The sequence below is a fragment of the Salvelinus namaycush genome, chromosome 7 (assembly GCF_016432855.1).
Source record: "Salvelinus namaycush isolate Seneca chromosome 7, SaNama_1.0, whole genome shotgun sequence".
Classification (NCBI taxonomy): Eukaryota; Metazoa; Chordata; class Actinopteri; order Salmoniformes; family Salmonidae; genus Salvelinus; species Salvelinus namaycush.
Genome location: NC_052313.1, coordinates 9,577,843 through 9,593,775, shown reverse-complemented (window position 1 = coordinate 9,593,775; position 15,933 = coordinate 9,577,843). Strand labels below are relative to the sequence as shown.

The 15,933-nt window shown below is 43.4% G+C and overlaps 1 protein-coding gene across 1 annotated transcript in view; it reads left to right on the top strand.

Annotated features, from left to right (window-relative positions):
• The window catches only part of LOC120050934 (hepatocyte nuclear factor 4-gamma-like), a 28,759-nt gene extending 13,045 nt beyond the window's left edge, over window positions 1–15,714 (top strand). The window contains exons 2-10 of the mRNA XM_038997474.1: window positions 6,952–7,117; window positions 7,346–7,440; window positions 10,104–10,210; window positions 10,430–10,585; window positions 11,189–11,276; window positions 12,794–12,946; window positions 13,340–13,576; window positions 13,723–13,842; window positions 14,402–15,714. Of these exons, the coding sequence (XP_038853402.1) occupies window positions 6,957–7,117; window positions 7,346–7,440; window positions 10,104–10,210; window positions 10,430–10,585; window positions 11,189–11,276; window positions 12,794–12,946; window positions 13,340–13,576; window positions 13,723–13,842; window positions 14,402–14,445 (1,161 nt within the window). The 5' untranslated portion in view covers window positions 6,952–6,956 and the 3' untranslated portion in view covers window positions 14,446–15,714. The remainder of the gene's footprint in view (window positions 1–6,951; window positions 7,118–7,345; window positions 7,441–10,103; window positions 10,211–10,429; window positions 10,586–11,188; window positions 11,277–12,793; window positions 12,947–13,339; window positions 13,577–13,722; window positions 13,843–14,401) is intronic.
• The last annotated feature ends 219 nt before the right edge of the window (window positions 15,715–15,933 follow it).

The window sequence follows — 15,933 nt, the reverse complement described above, 5'->3', positions numbered from 1 at the left end:
AGTAGTTCTATATCTCCGGTCATGTTTTTATTCGTTATAAGTGTTAAAGACATCATAAGGTAGTTAATTTAAACCGACTTAGCAGTTTATAGCAGTTTATTGCGATTTTCTGGGATTTCTTTGCCATGCGCTTTCACGAGTTGGACACCACTCCAGTTGGCGGCTAACATTAGCGGCTATTTCGACCGGACAAGAGGACATCTTTCAACCCAAAGACGATTGTTCTGGAGAAAGGACACCTTGCCCAAGATTCTGATGGAAGCTCAGCTAAAAGTAAGCAGTCTTTATGCTGTTAATTCGTATTTATGTTGACAAATGTCAGATAATAATTCCGCCATGAATTATGGTGCGGTCTCGCTTTAGCGCACGCTGTATGCTTGAAGTAACGTTAATTTTAAAAATGTAAGCCAGCGATTGCATTAAGAACTAATTTGTCTTTCAATTGCTGTCCAACCTGTATTTTTTAGTCAAGTTTTGGAATAGTTACTGATTAGAATAGGTGCCTCTTCAAAGATTTCTCCTGCCATTTTCTGGGCAGCTTTGCTACTTTTCTCATTGTATAACCACGATTTGTGCCGCTAAATATGCACATTTTTGAACAAACTCTATATGCATTGTGTAATATGATGTTATAGGACTGTCATCTGAAGAATTCTGAGAAGGTTAGTGAAAAAATTAATATATTTTGGTGGTTTATACGTAATCGCTATGTTTGGCTTGAATCAATGCAGTTGTGATGTTTGCTATTGTGGTATGCTAATATAACGCTATATTGTGTTTTCGCTGTAAAACACTTAGAAAATCTGAAATATTGTCTGGATTCACAAGATCTGTGTCTTTCAATTGCTGTACGCTGTGTATTTTTAAGAAATGTTTTATGATGAGTAATTAGGTAATACACGTTGCTCTCTGTAGTTATTCTAGTCGAGTTGTGATGGTGGCTGCAATGGTAAACTATGATTTATACCTGAAATATGCACATTTTTCTAACAAAACATATGCTATACAATAAATATGTTATCAGACTGTCATCTGATGAATTTGTTTCTTGGTTAGTGGCTATTTATATCTTTATTTGGTCGAATTTGTGATAGCTACTGATGGAGTAAAAAACTGGTGGAGTAAAAAAAATGGTGTTTTTTGCTAACGTGGTTAGCTAATAGATTTACATATTGTGTCTTCCCTGTAAAACATTTTAAAAATCAGAAATGATGGCTGGATTCACAAGATGTGTATCTTTCATCTGGTGTATTGGACTTGTGATTTAATGATATTTAGATGCTAGTATTTACTTGTGACGCTATGCTAGGCTATGCTAGTAGCTTTTCTACTGATGGGGGTGCTCCCGGATCTGGGTTTGGGAGGTGTTAGAGGTTAAAACTCGATTTCAATCACTCCACAAATTTCTTGTTAAAAAACTATAGTTTTGGCAAGTCGGTTAGGACATCTACTGTGTGCAAAACACAACTCATTTTTCCAACAATTGTTTACAGACAGATTATTTCACTTATATTTCACTGTATCACAATTCCAGTGGGTCAGAAGTTCATACTGTGGACTGTGCTTTTAAACAGCTTGGAATATTCCAGAAAATTATGTTATGGCTTCAGAAGCTTCTGATAGGCTAATTGACATCATTTGAGTCAATTGGAGGTGTACTTAGTGCCTCTTTGTTTGACATCATGGGAAAATCAAAAGAAATCAGCCAAAAAATATTGTAGACCTTCACAAGTATGGTTCATCCTTGGAAGCAATTTCCAAATGCCTGAAGGTACCACGTTCATCTGTACTAACAATAGTACACAAGTATAAACACCATGGGACCACGTAGCCATCATACTGCTCAGGAAGGAGATGTGTTCTGTCTCCTAGAGATGAACGTACTTTGGTGCGAAAAGTGCCAATCAATCAATCCCAGAAAAACAGCAAAGGACCTTGTGAAGATGCTGGAGGAAACAGGTACAAAAGTATCTATATCCACAGTAAAACGAGTCCTATATTGACATAACCTGAAAGGCCACTCAGCAAGGAAGAAGCCACTGCTCCAAAACCGCCCCAAAAAAGCCAGACTACGGTTTGCAACTGCACATAGGGACAAAGACTGTACTATTTGGAGAAATGTCCTACTATTTGGAGAAATGTCCTACTATTTGGAGAAATGTCCCCCTGATCTGATGAAACAAAAATGGAACTGTTTGGCCATAATGACCATCGTTAGGTTTGGAGGAAAAAGGGGGAGGCTTGCAAGCCGAAGAACACCATCCCGACTGTGAAGCACGGGGGTGGCAGCATCATGTTGTGGGGGTGCTTTGCTGCAGGAGGGACTGGTGCACTTCACAAAATAGATCAGCATCATGATGAGGAAAATTATGTGCATATGTTGAAGCAACATTTTAAAACATCAGTCAGGAAGTTAAAGCTTGGTCGCAAATGGGTCTTCCAAATGGACAATGACCCCAATCATACTTCCAAAGTTGTGGCAAAATGGCTTATGGACAACAAATTCAAGGTATTGGAGTGGCCATCACAATGCCCTGACCTCAATCCTATCGAAAATTAGTGGGAAGAACTGAAAAAGTGTGTGCGAGCAAGGAGGCCTACAAACCTGCCTCAGTTACACCAGCTTTGTCAGGAGGAATGGGCCAAAATTGTGGGAAGCTTGTGGAAGGCTACCCAAAACATTTGAACCAGGCTAAACAATTTAATGGCAATGCTACCAAATACTAATTGAGTGTATGTAAACTTCTGACCCACTGGGAATGTGATGAAATAAATAAAAGCTGAATTAGATAATTCTCTCTACTATTATTCTGACATTTCACATTCTTAAAATAAAGTGGTGATCCTAACTGACCTAAGACAGGGAATTATTACTAGGATTAAATGTCAGGAATTGTGAAAAACTGAGTTTAAATGTATTTGGCTAAGGTATATGTAAACTTCCAAATTAAACTGTTTCTCTAGCCATGAAATGCTTTGAAAGACTGGTCATGGCTCACATCAACACCATCATCTCAGACACCCTGTATCCACTCAAATTCCCATACGACCACAACAGATCCATGCAATTACTATTACACTCCACACTGCCCTTTACCACCTGGACAAGAGGAACACCTATATGAGAATACTGTTAATTGACTACAGCTCATTGTTCCTCCAAGCTCATCACTAAGTTCAGCACCCTGGGACTAAACACTTACCTCCACAACTAGATACTGGAATTACTGATGGGCCACCCCTAGGGTGGTGAGGGTATGCAACAACACATCTGCCACGCTGACCCTCAACACAGATGCCCCTCAGGGGTGCATGTTTAGTCCCTTCCTGTACTCCCTGTTCTTCCACGACAGCATGACAGCGCACAACTCCAACACCATCATTAAGTTTGCTGACGGCACAACAGTGGTAGGCCTCGTACTGGACAAAGATTTTTGCTTTAACGAGTTGGACGCAAAGGATTTAAATCAGACACCGGACAAAGCCCAAATCCCCGTCATTCGCATGAACAAGAGACTAAGATATTGGGAACGTAGGTCGGGGTGCCTTGTAAGGATCCGACGGCGAGTGGGTAATCCGCCTCTACCATCAGTCCTATTAGTCAACATGCTATCATTGGATAATAAACTTAATGAGCTCTGATCAAGACTATCCAACCAACGGGACATAAAAATTAGAATATCTTATGTTTCACCGAGTCGTGGCTGAAGGACGACATGGATAACATACAGCTGGCTGGGTTATCCGTACAGCGGCAAGATAGAACAGCTGTAAGACAAGGGGTGGCGGTCTGTGTTTATTTGTCAATAACAGCTGGTGCAAGAAATGTAATATTAAGGAAGCCTCGAGGTTTTGCTCGCCTGATGTAGATTATCTCATGATAAGCTGTAGACCACACTATTTACCAAGATAGTTTTCATCTATATGTTTCCGTAGCTGTCTATTTATCACAACAAACCAATGCTGACACTAAGACCACACTCAAAGAGTTTATAAGGCCATAAGCAAAGAAGAAAATGCTCATCCAGAGGCGGCACTCCTAGTGACCGAGGACTTTAATGCAAGGAAACTTAAATCCGTTTTACCTCATTTCTAGCAGCATGTTACATGTGCAACCAGAGGGAAAATAACTCTAGACCACCTTTAGTCCACACACAGAGGCGCATACAAAGCTCTCCCTCGCCCTCCATTTGGCAAATCTGACCATAACTCTATCCTCCTCATTCCTGGTTACAAGCAAAACTAAAGCAAGGAGTACAAGTGACTCGCTCAATACGGAAGTGGTCAGATGACGCAGATGCTAAGCTACAGGACTGCCGATGACACAACAGTGTTAGGCCTGATCACCTATAACAATGAGACAGCCTATAGGGAGGAGGTCAGAGAGCTGGCGGTGTGGTGCAAGGATAACAACCTCTCCTGCAACGTGATCAAGACAAAGGAGATGATCATGGACTACAGGAAAAGGAGGGCTGAGCATGCCCCCATTCTCATCGACCGGGCTGAAGTAGAGCAGGTTGAGAGCTTCATGTTCCTTGGTGTCCACATCATCAATAAACTATCATGGTCCAAACACACCAAGACAGTCGTGAATAGGACAAGATTTGTCATGAGTCCTCAGATCCTCAAAAAGTTCTACAGCTGCACCATTGAGAGGATCCTGACTGGTTGCATCACCACCTGGTATGGCAACTGCTCGGCCTCTTGACCTTAGGGCACTATAGAGGGTAGTGCGTACAGCCCAGTACATCCCGGGGGCCAAGCTTCCTGCCATCCAGGACTTCTATACCAGTGTCATGACGTTGGCACCAGGCGGTGCTTATAAATTGTCTAAGACTCCAGCCACCCTAGTCATAGACTGTTCTCTCTGCTACCGCACGGCAAGCGGTACCAGAGTGTCAAGTCTAAGTCCAAAAGGCTTCTTAACAGCTTCTACCCCAAGCCATAAGACTCCTGAACAGCTAATCAAATGGCTACCCAGACTATTTGCATTGACCCTCCTCACTCCCATTTATACGCCGCTGCTACTCTCGGTTTATTATCTGTGTATCGTGACTTTACCTCTAACTACACGTACATATTACCTCAATTACCTCATACCTATGCACATCGACTGTGTAAATAGCCAACTTATCATTTCTCGTTGTGTATTTATTCCTCATGTTTAACAAAAGTTTTCATTATTTTTCTCTCTGCAATGTTGGGATGTAAGCATTAACTAAGTAAGCATTTGCACCTGTTGTTTAAGAAGCATGTGATAAATACAATTTGATTTGATTTTCTAGGGCGGCAGTTTTCCAATATGGCCGCCAACCAGCTCCATGGCTGTATTTCCATAGATAATTGCTCTGTAATGCACACTGATGGCTTAAAATGTGATGTGGAGAAATGCGGTGTGGAGAACACAATCAAATTGCCAAAATATGCACACAATTATTTTTGCCATCAAGCTCCATGGGGCTAAATTAGAGCAGCTTCACCTATCTGAATAACATTGATGACTGTCATTTGTCATTCTGCTTATACACTCACAATCCCTAATGCACTTAAAAAAACAGTTGAATATTGTATTTATCCATTCGTTCATAATCCATGAATGATAAGAGGTCTGTTTCGATAGGTATCTGCAATGTGTCATAAAGACAGGTTTATTGTGGGTCTACAGTATGAAAAGAAGTTGGGACATCCACTGATGTCATCTCAACACGACTGATAAAAGGAATATTAAAGGGAAGTTGGTCAAACATTTACTTTATTCTCTTTGGCATTGTCAAGATGTATTCTTCCACCTTGGACATGGTTGGTGTATGCAGGAATATGTCTGGTGTGAGTAGAGACATGAATGCACAGATTACTTTAGATTAGATATATTCCTGTGTTTGTTATATTTGTTGTTATGTGATCTGATGGTTTTGGTCTTGAGACCACTTCAGACCACATGTGGCCTGGGTCTTTGTCTCATTATACTGGTTCTTGTTCTCAGTCTGGGTCTGCAGGGGTTGTGACTTGGCCTGGTTCTAGAGTTTTGAGGCACCTTCTCTTGACTTGCTATCTCATATATGCATAGCCACTTTAACCATATCTACATGTACATACTACCTCAATCAGCCTGACTAACCGATGTCTGTATGTAGCCTCGCTACTGTATATAGCCTCGCTACTGTATATAGCCTGTCTTTTTACTGTTGTTTTATTTCTTTACCTACCTATTGTTCACCTAATACCTTTTTTTGCACTATCGGTTAGAGCCTGTAAGTCAGCATTTCACTGTAAGGTCTACAACTTTTGTATTCAGAGCATGTGACAAATACACTTTGATTTGATGCCATGTAGATACAAAAATCCTAGATAACATGGTTTTGGAGTGTGGTTTATAATTATTGCTGTCTTTCACATTTATCTTAGATTTTGTATTAACTTTTATTTATTTAGGGTAGCCCAATTGAGACCAGAGTGTCATTCCCAATAGTGCCCTGAGTACAAACATTTTCACACAAACAGGAAGAAAAATGTACATTACAAATAAAACAAGAAGAATAAAAAAATAACCACTAGGCACAACAACACCACAATTTCAACAAATAAACCAGATGAAAGCACCCAAAGCTGTCCTAATCAAACTAGTTCCCACTGTCCCCCATACTGTAATAGGCAGATAGCAGTCAGCTACCACAAAGCTATAGAGTCCCTGTCCTTCTCTTCCTCTGTCAAGACGCCTTGATTTCCCATGCACAAAACGAATGACTGATTTCCCTATTTGAACTGAAGAGGTTTTTCTGATGCCAGAAGGATGTGTGTGTGTGCGCTCGTGCGTGCGTGCGTGTGTGTGTGCGCTCGTGCGTGCGTGCAACCTTTACTGTGACCATAAAGTGTGCATTAGCTCCCCTCCACTAACACCTAGACTTAAGCTCAGCAGGCTAACCTAGTCTTTGGGTAATGTGTGTGTTCTAGACAGTATGCCAGCGGAGCCGGGCCTGTCCCAGGCAGATGTAGTGAACGGTAACTGTGCTATCTGTGGAGACAAAGCTACAGGGAAACACTATGGAGCCTTCAGCTGTGACGGATGTAAAGGTTTCTTCAGACGCTCCATACGCAAGAACCACATCTACTCCTGCAGGTAGGTGTGTGTGTGTGTGTGTTCAGCCTACAGCTGCATCCACCAGAGCCCATGTCTATGATAACAATAGACATAATATGAGATGTTAACGTCACAGTAATCCTTACACTGCTGCAAGTAGAGAAGTCACTAGTTGGTAATGCTGGAATGAACAGAACTACAAGGAAGGCCCATAGAGTTCAGATATTGACAGGGATCCTGTATGTGTATCTGTCTGTGCGTCTCCAGGTTTAACCGTCAGTGTGTGGTCGACAAGGACAAGAGGAACCAGTGTCGGTTCTGCAGGCTCCACCAGTGTTTCAGAGCTGGCATGAAGAAAGAAGGTTGGCCACATCAAACCAGTACTACTGAATATCAATACAATACCATCAATGTACAGACTTTTGTTCGTGCCCAGCACTAACTCTGTACTCGCAAATTCAACTTATTACATGAGGAAAAGTGAAGCAGTCAGTGTGTGGAGGTAATCAGGGCTGGGAGGCTGAAACTATGGATGTTGGGTGGCTGGGAGGCTGAATCTATGGATGCTGGGTGGCTGAAACTATGGATACTGGGTGGCTTGGAGGCTGAAACTATGGATACTGGGAGGCTGGGAGGCTGAAACTATGGATGCTGGGTGGCTGGGGGGTTGAAACTATAGTTTCTGGGAGGCTGAAACTATGGATGCTGGGTGGCTGGGAGGCTGAAACTATGGATGCTGGGTGGCTGGGTGGCTGGGAGGCTGAATATTTGGATGCTGGGTTGCTGGGAGGCTGAAACTATGGAAACAGAGTGGCTGGGAGGCTGAAAGTTTGGATTCTGGGTGGCTGAAACTATGGAGGATGGGTGGCTGGGAGGCTGAAACTATGGATGCTTCGTGGCTGGGAGGCTGAAACTATAGATACTGGGTGGATGAGAGGCTGAAACTATGGATACTGGGTTGCTGAGAGGCTGAAACTATGGATACTGGGTGGGTGGGATGTTAAAACTAGGGATGCTGGGAGGCTGAGAGGCTGAAACTATGTATATTGCGTGGCTGGGATGTTGAAACTATGGATGCTGTGTGGCTGGGAGGCTGAAATGATGGATACTGGGAGGCTGAAACTATGGATATTGGGTGGATGAGAGGCTGAAACTATGGATATTGGGAGGATGAAACTATGCATACTGGGTGGCTGGGAGGCTTAAACTATGGATGCTGGGTGGCTGAATGTATCGATTCTGGATGGCTTGGAGCATTAACCTTGGATACAAGGTGGCTGGGAGGCTGAAACGATGGATTATAGGTGGCTGGGAATGGAACTTTGGATACAAGGTGGCAGGGAGGCTGAAAATATGGATTATGGTTGGCTGGGAAGCTGAACTATGGATACTGGGTTGCTGAGAGGCTGAAACTATGGATGCTTGGTGACTGGGAGGATGGAACTATGGCTACAGTGTGGATGGGTGGATGAAACTGTGAATGCCGGGTGACTGGAAGGCTTAAACTATGGATACTGGGTGGATGGGAGGCTGAAACTATGAATGCTGGATGGCTGGGAGGCTGAAACTATGGATACTGGGTGTCTGGGAGGTTGAAACTATGGATGCTGGGTAGCTGGGAGATTGAAATGATGGATTCTGGGTGGCTGGGAGGCTGAACTATGGATACTGGGTTGTGAGAGGTTGAAACTATGGATACTGGGTGGATGGTAGGGTGAAACTTAGAATTCTGGGTGACTGGGAGGCTGAAAGTATGGATACTGGGTGGCTGGGAGGCTGAAACTATGGATGCTGGGTGGCTGAAAAAATGGATTCTGGGTGACTGGGAGCTGAAACTTTGGATACAAGGTGGTTGGGAGGCTGAAACGATGGATACTGTGAGGCTGAAACTTTGGATACAGGGTGGCTGGGAGGCTGAAACTGTGAATTATTTGATGCTGGGAGACTGAAACTGTGGATGCTTGGTGTCTGAGAAGCTGACATTTTGGATACTGGGTGGATTTGAGGCTGAAACTATGAATGCTGCGTGACTGGGAGGCTGAAACTATGGACACTGGGAGAGTGGGAGGCTGAAACTGTGAATGCTGGGTGGCTGGGAGGCTGAAACTATGGATACTTTGTGTCTGGGAGGTTGAAACTATGTCTGCTGGGTAGCTGGGATGTTGAAATGAAGGAACCTGGGTGGCTGGGAGGCTACTGGGTGGTGGATGTTGAAACTATGGATGCTTTGGTGGCTGGTAAACTGAAATGATGAATATTGGGTGGCTGGGATTTTGAAACTTTGGAAGCTGGGAGGCTGGGAGGCTGAAACTTTGGAAACTGGGTGGCTGGGAGGCTGAGACTATGTATACTGGGTGGCTGGGATGTTGAAACTATGGATGCTGGGTGACTGGGAGGCTGAAACTGTGGATACTGGGTGGCTGGGAGATTGAAATATGGATTCTGGGTGGCTGAAGCTATGGATGGTGTGTGGCTGGGATGCTGAAACGATGGGATACTGGGTGGATGTGAGGCTGAAACTATGGATGCTGGGTGGCTGGGAGGCTGAAGCTAGCCCTGGGAGTCTGGGAGTCTATAACTAACTCTGCTATAAACCAGAAGTAATTATTCAGAGAACGCTGTGTTTATGAGGTGTATCAGAGAAGGATTGTGTGTGTGTGTGTGTGTGTGTGTGTGTGTGTGTGTGTGTGTGTGTGTGTGTGTGTGTGTGTGTGTGTGTGTGTGTGTGTGTGTGTGTGTGTGTGTGTGTGTTTATGGGCCCTATAACCTTGGCATAGAGTTTAATGACATCCAAATCATGTGCCTTTCAGACATGTTGTTCAAGGCTGCTATTGGTTAACGTTTGACTTCACCTCTCTACACAGCTCTTTTTCTATGATGGTATCAGCAAATTCAGGGGCACTTGAATCTATCCAGATCCATGCGGTTGTTAGTCTTCCACCCTAGCTGTGGGAAATGTTAACACAGTAATATCATAGTGATATATCTCATCTGATGTGTGTGTGTGTGTGTGTGTGTATTTCAGCGGTTCAGAATGAAAGAGATCGTATCAGCTCCAGAAGAAGCATTCAGGACAATCAGGATCTCCTACCTATCACTGTTCTGGCCCAGGCGGAGTCCCTGTCTCAACATGTAACACATACACACACACACATCCACACACACACACACACACACACGCACACGCACACGCACACGCACACACACACACACACACACACACACACACACACACACACACACACACACACAGAGGACAAATACAATTGCTCTAAGTAATCATGTAGAAGGTGGTTAAAATCATCATGAGAGTCTCCATTCATCTGTATGACAGCTCACTTCTCTCTGTAGATCAGTGCATCCAGTCCCAGGGGTGCAGTAGATGTGTCAGAACAGAAGTCAGCTGGTATGGGGGATGTCTGTGACTCCATGAGACAACAGCTGCTTGTGTTAGTGGAATGGGCCAAGTACATTCCTGCCTTCGGAGAGCTGCCCCTGGACGACCAGGTACACAACCTGACTAGGCTAGGACAACTACATGACTACCAAGAAGAGACTGGAACTGGTACACAACCTGACTAGGCTAGGACAACTACATGACTACCAAGAAGAGACTGGAACTGGTACACAACCTGACTAGGCTAGGACAACTACATGACTACCAAGAAGAGACTGGAACTGGTACACAACCTGACTAGGCTAGGACAGCTACATGACTACCAAGAAGAGACTGGAACTGGTACACAACCTGACTAGGCTAGGACAGCTACATGACTACCAAGAAGAGACTGGAACTGGTACACAACCTGACTAGGCTAGGACAGCTACATGACTACCAAGAAGAGACTGGAACTGGACTGAAACAAAACAGTGGTTGTCAAAGTTTTGCCACGACTCAACTAAAGCCTTTTGAATGTGCCTGTGACCTTCCAGAAACACAAAGTAATGTTTCTGGCTTCAGTCCGTAGCTAATGGTTGAGAGTCAAATGAGGCTGAGATGTTTGTAGCCGGTGTTTGGTCACTCATGTCATTGTTTCTCATGCTGTGTGTGTGTGTTTTGTTTCGTGTGTGTGTGTGTGCTTTGTTTCGTGTGTGTGTGTGTTTGTCCAGGTGAGTCTGCTCAGAGCTCATGCAGGGGAACACCTTCTACTTGGGGTCGCCAAGAGGTCAATGCCTTATAAGGACTTCCTGCTCCTTGGTAAGAACTCACCAATCACCTCTCCTTTATGCCTCAGTAACACCCAGTCAAAACCTGCCATACAGGTCGTTGCCCTGCAAGACTGTTAAATACCCTGATAATCATTGACCAAGGCTTTATCTATGGAGGCCTCTGACTTAAACACTTCTTATCAAAGATGAAAATACATGGAAGACACATTACTTGCATTGCCCCTACAGATGATTTGTAGATGGTAAAACTATATAAATAATGAGTTAGTAAGTGATGGTACATACACACAACGCAGGTACTAACACACACACATTGTACAAATGAATAACAGACAATGTACTGCACTGACACAAATGTTTTAGCATGCTTATAGAGAAGGGCACTCAACATGTACTGCAATGACACAAATGTCCGATGATTGGTTGAAAGAAATTGATAATAAGAAGATTGTGGGAGCTGTACTGTTAGATTTCAGTGCAGCCTTTGATATCATTGACCATAACTGGTCCTGAACATCTCTAAAACTCAGAGCATTGAATTTGTTACAAATCATTCCATAAGCCCTAGACCTCAGCTGAATCTGGTAACGAATGGTGTGGCTGTTGAACAAGTTGAGGAGACTAAATTACTTGGTGTTAGCTTAGACTGTAAACTGTCATGGTCAAAACATATAGATTCAATGGTTGTAAAGATGGGGAGAGGTCTGTCCGTAATAAAGAGATGCTCTGCCTTTTTGACACCACACTCCACAAAGCAAGTCCTGCAGGCCCTAGTTTTATCTTATCTTGATTATTGTCCAGTCTTGTGGTCAAGTGCTGCAAAGAAAGACCTAGTTAAGCTGCAGCTGGCCCTGAACAGAGCGGCACGACTTGTTTTTCATTGTAATCACAGGGCTAATATTAATACTCTGTATGCCAGTCTCTCTTGGCTGAGAGTTGAGGAAAGACTGACTACATCACTTCTTGTTTTTTAATAAGACACATACATATATTATATACATTAATGTGTTGGAAATTCCAAATGGTTTGTATAGTCAACTTACACACAGCACTGACACACACACTTATCCCACCAGACATGCAACCAGGGGTCTTTTCACAGTCCCCAGGTCAAGGAAATGTACAGTATTATACAGAGCTATGATTGCATGGAGCTCCCTTCCATTTCACATAGCGCAAGTGAACAGCAAACCTGTTTTAAAAAACAGATAAAGCTACACCTTACGGCACAACGCCTCTACCCCATGTGACCTACTAGCTGTGTGTATGTACTGACATGTACAGTATGTGTAACTGATAGATGCACACACACACACACTACATTTTAATGTTTTTAAATGTACTGTATGTAAATTGTATAGGCTTTTGTCTGTAATGTTTTATTCGTTATGTGTCGGACCCTAGAAAGACTAGCTGTCAACCCCCATTTTTTATTTTTATTGAATCACTAACAGACACACACAAACAGTACTTCCCTTATAACACGTGGAAAGCACACTCTCAACCCCCCTCCCAAAACACACACGGATCCCTCTCCCTCTCCAGGTAATGGGTGTGTGATCCATGGTAGCAGTGCAGAGCCAGAGATCGGTCGTGTCCCTAACCGTATTCTAAGTGAGCTGGTCCTGCCCTTCCAGAACATCCAGATAGACGACCATGAGTATGCTGCTCTCAAGGCACTCGTCTTCTTTGACCCTGGTAAAGCACTTGAACGTTTCCCGAACCAGGCAACCTTCCATACTGTATTTTCACACTTTTACACACACCACACACACATAACCACCACACACACCCACACACACCACACACACATGACCACCACACACACCCATACACACCACACACACCCATACACACCACACACACCCATACACATCACAGACACCACACACACTACACAATAGCTTTATTTATTCAACTGAACAAAGTTAATTTGAATAGTTTTGTTAATCATTGACATGTGACTGTTCTCTGTTCCTTTTGTTCCACCCGGACACCATAAGTCTTCACACATTCATTTCATATCATTCATCAATACATTTTCTCCCTCTCCATCCATCCCTTCATCCGTCCATCTCTCCTTCTCTCCAGATGTCAAGTCTCTGTGTGACCCGTCTAAGATCAAAGCGATGCGTCTGCAGGTCCAGATGAGTCTAGAGGACTATATTAACGACCGTCAGTATGACTCCAGAGGGAGGTTTGGAGAGCTGCTGCTACTGCTGCCTACTCTACAGTCCATCACCTGGCAGATGATAGAACAACTGCAGTTCGTTAAACTCTGTGGCCTGGCCAAGATAGACAACCTACTGCAGGAGATGCTGCTGGGAGGTGGTTGTATGATAACATCACATTAATAATATTGTTAAGTAATATAGATGTTATGACGCTACTTGGAGGTGAGTAGTAGAGGGTACATTTAATGGTAAATATATTCTCCTGTGTCTTGATTGGCTGGTTTGTCTGCCTGTCTCCAGGTCTGGCATCAGAGCCCGCCCACCTGCACCAATCAGGCCACACCCAGTTAGCCCAGGACCCTTTGACTGGACACACTCTGGTCATCAGCGCCATGCCTGCTACACACACTTCTCAGATAGGTAAGATTCACACACACACACATACATGAAGTTGTTCCTCAGATAGGCAAGATTCATGGGCATTCACTGGCAAGCAACCACGACTGCTCCATATTACCCTCTCTGTCCCTCTGGTGTGGCTCATCTCTCTCTCTGTCTCTCTCTCTCTCTCTCTCTCTCTCTCTCTCTCTCTCTCTCTCTCTCTCTCTCTCTCTCTCTGTCTCTCTCTGTCCCTCTCTGTCCCTCTCTGTCCCTCTCTGCCCCTCTCTGTCCCTCTCTGTCCCTCTCTGTCCCTCTGGTGTGGCTCATCTCTCTCTCTGTGTCTCTCTCTCTCTTTCTCTGTCTCTCTGTCCCTCTCTGCCCCTCTCTGCCCCTCTCTGTCCCTCTCTCTCTCTCTCTCTCTCTCTCTCTTTCTGGTGTGGCTCGTCTATCTCTCTCTCTGTCCCTCTGGTGTGGCTCACCTCTCTCTCTCTCCCTCTCTCTCCCCCTCCATCTCCCCCTCTCCCTCTCTCTCTCCCCCCTCTCCCTCTCACTCTCCCAACCATCTCCCCCCTTTCCCATCCCCCTTCTCTCTTCACAGCGTCTCCAGACACTCCTATCCCGTCTCCTCCTCAGGGTCCATAGATTATCAAGTCAACTTCAAGCCCCTCCTTCCTGCTGGATCCGCCTCCCACAAAGACATACTACTCCCCCTCCCCCTGAGTGTACAGCACCCGACCCGCGAATAACAACTACAAAAAACTACAGAAAGTCTGTTCGATGGGAAAAATACTCATTTGAGATATACATTCCATGCGTAACTCGTAAATCATGCATTCAAATGGTAGTGGCAAAACTTGAGTTTGCCCTATGTGTGTAAAGGTGTAAAATATTTGATGTTTTCAACCCTATTTAGTGCCATAGGTTTTCACTCCAGTTTGGTAGTCTAGAAATGGAGTAATCTGTGTAAATTGTAACATCTATAAATCATTAGATTATTCCTAGTCTCTGAGCCTCTGTTATCATGGTGTAAATGACAGTATGTATTTAAGCTCTCCATAGGCTCATTATTGAAGATAGAGTGAGAGATTTGCTAATCACCGTGTGTGTATATTATATACAGTATGTGTTTCTCAAAGCGATAGGACTGTGTCTGCAACACATGATGTTCACGTGTTGCCATGTTGCTTGTGGTGTGATGCTTTACTGGAGCATAATGTATTTGTCCAAAATATAACTAACTATATATTTAGTTCTTAATCAATTCTGCAGTGGCTTTTAGTCTTTTGAGATTACTGTTATGATATGATATTATATGAAAACTGTCAAATTTGGTGTTTAAATTCAGTTGTATTTGTCAAATGAATCTTATTGAACTTCTTTAGACTGTCAAATGGTGTATACACGTTAGACAATGTAAGCTGTGTATTGTGAACACTATTTTCATTGAATTGTAGCCTCTGCTTTTGTCTGCTTTTGCATGAACATGGCCATAGTTATGAAAAAATACAGAGGTAATAGAAGTAACCCAGCAACCACGTTGTCCCATAACAGAGAAATGAAGGATACTGGCTCCCCCATGTGGTTTGTTTAGAAATATCAATTCTGTAATCACTAGATGGTCAAGGTGTCAATATGGTCAGAGAGGATGAGAAAGTATGTGAGGTATTTGTTATTAATGAATGATATAGATATGTTCCATATTTCATTTCCTCCATGACCTTTCCCCCGACTGTTCCTATACATGTTCTATTGGTCTGGGTTATGTGGTGTGTGTCCATGGCTGGATTGGTCTGGGTTATGCTCTGTTTGTTGATGTGAGTTCAGTGAAAGCTCATTTTGCACCCTCATCTAAATGAAAATGAGAAAACACAAAAATTGTCTAGAAATAAATTTGCCTCCATATGAACCCTACCCATACTGAATGTTTTAGTGTGTTATGTTTACACTCAGTCCTGGGTAGCTTACTTTCCAAATGTAATCCATTACAGTTTCAGTAAGTAACTTTTAGATTTCCCAAACTCAGTAGCATAATCTGATTACTTTGAGTTACTTTTAGATTACTTTCCCCTTAAGAGGCATTAGAAGAAGACCACAATGAATATTACCAATTGAACAAAATGATTGCGGGAT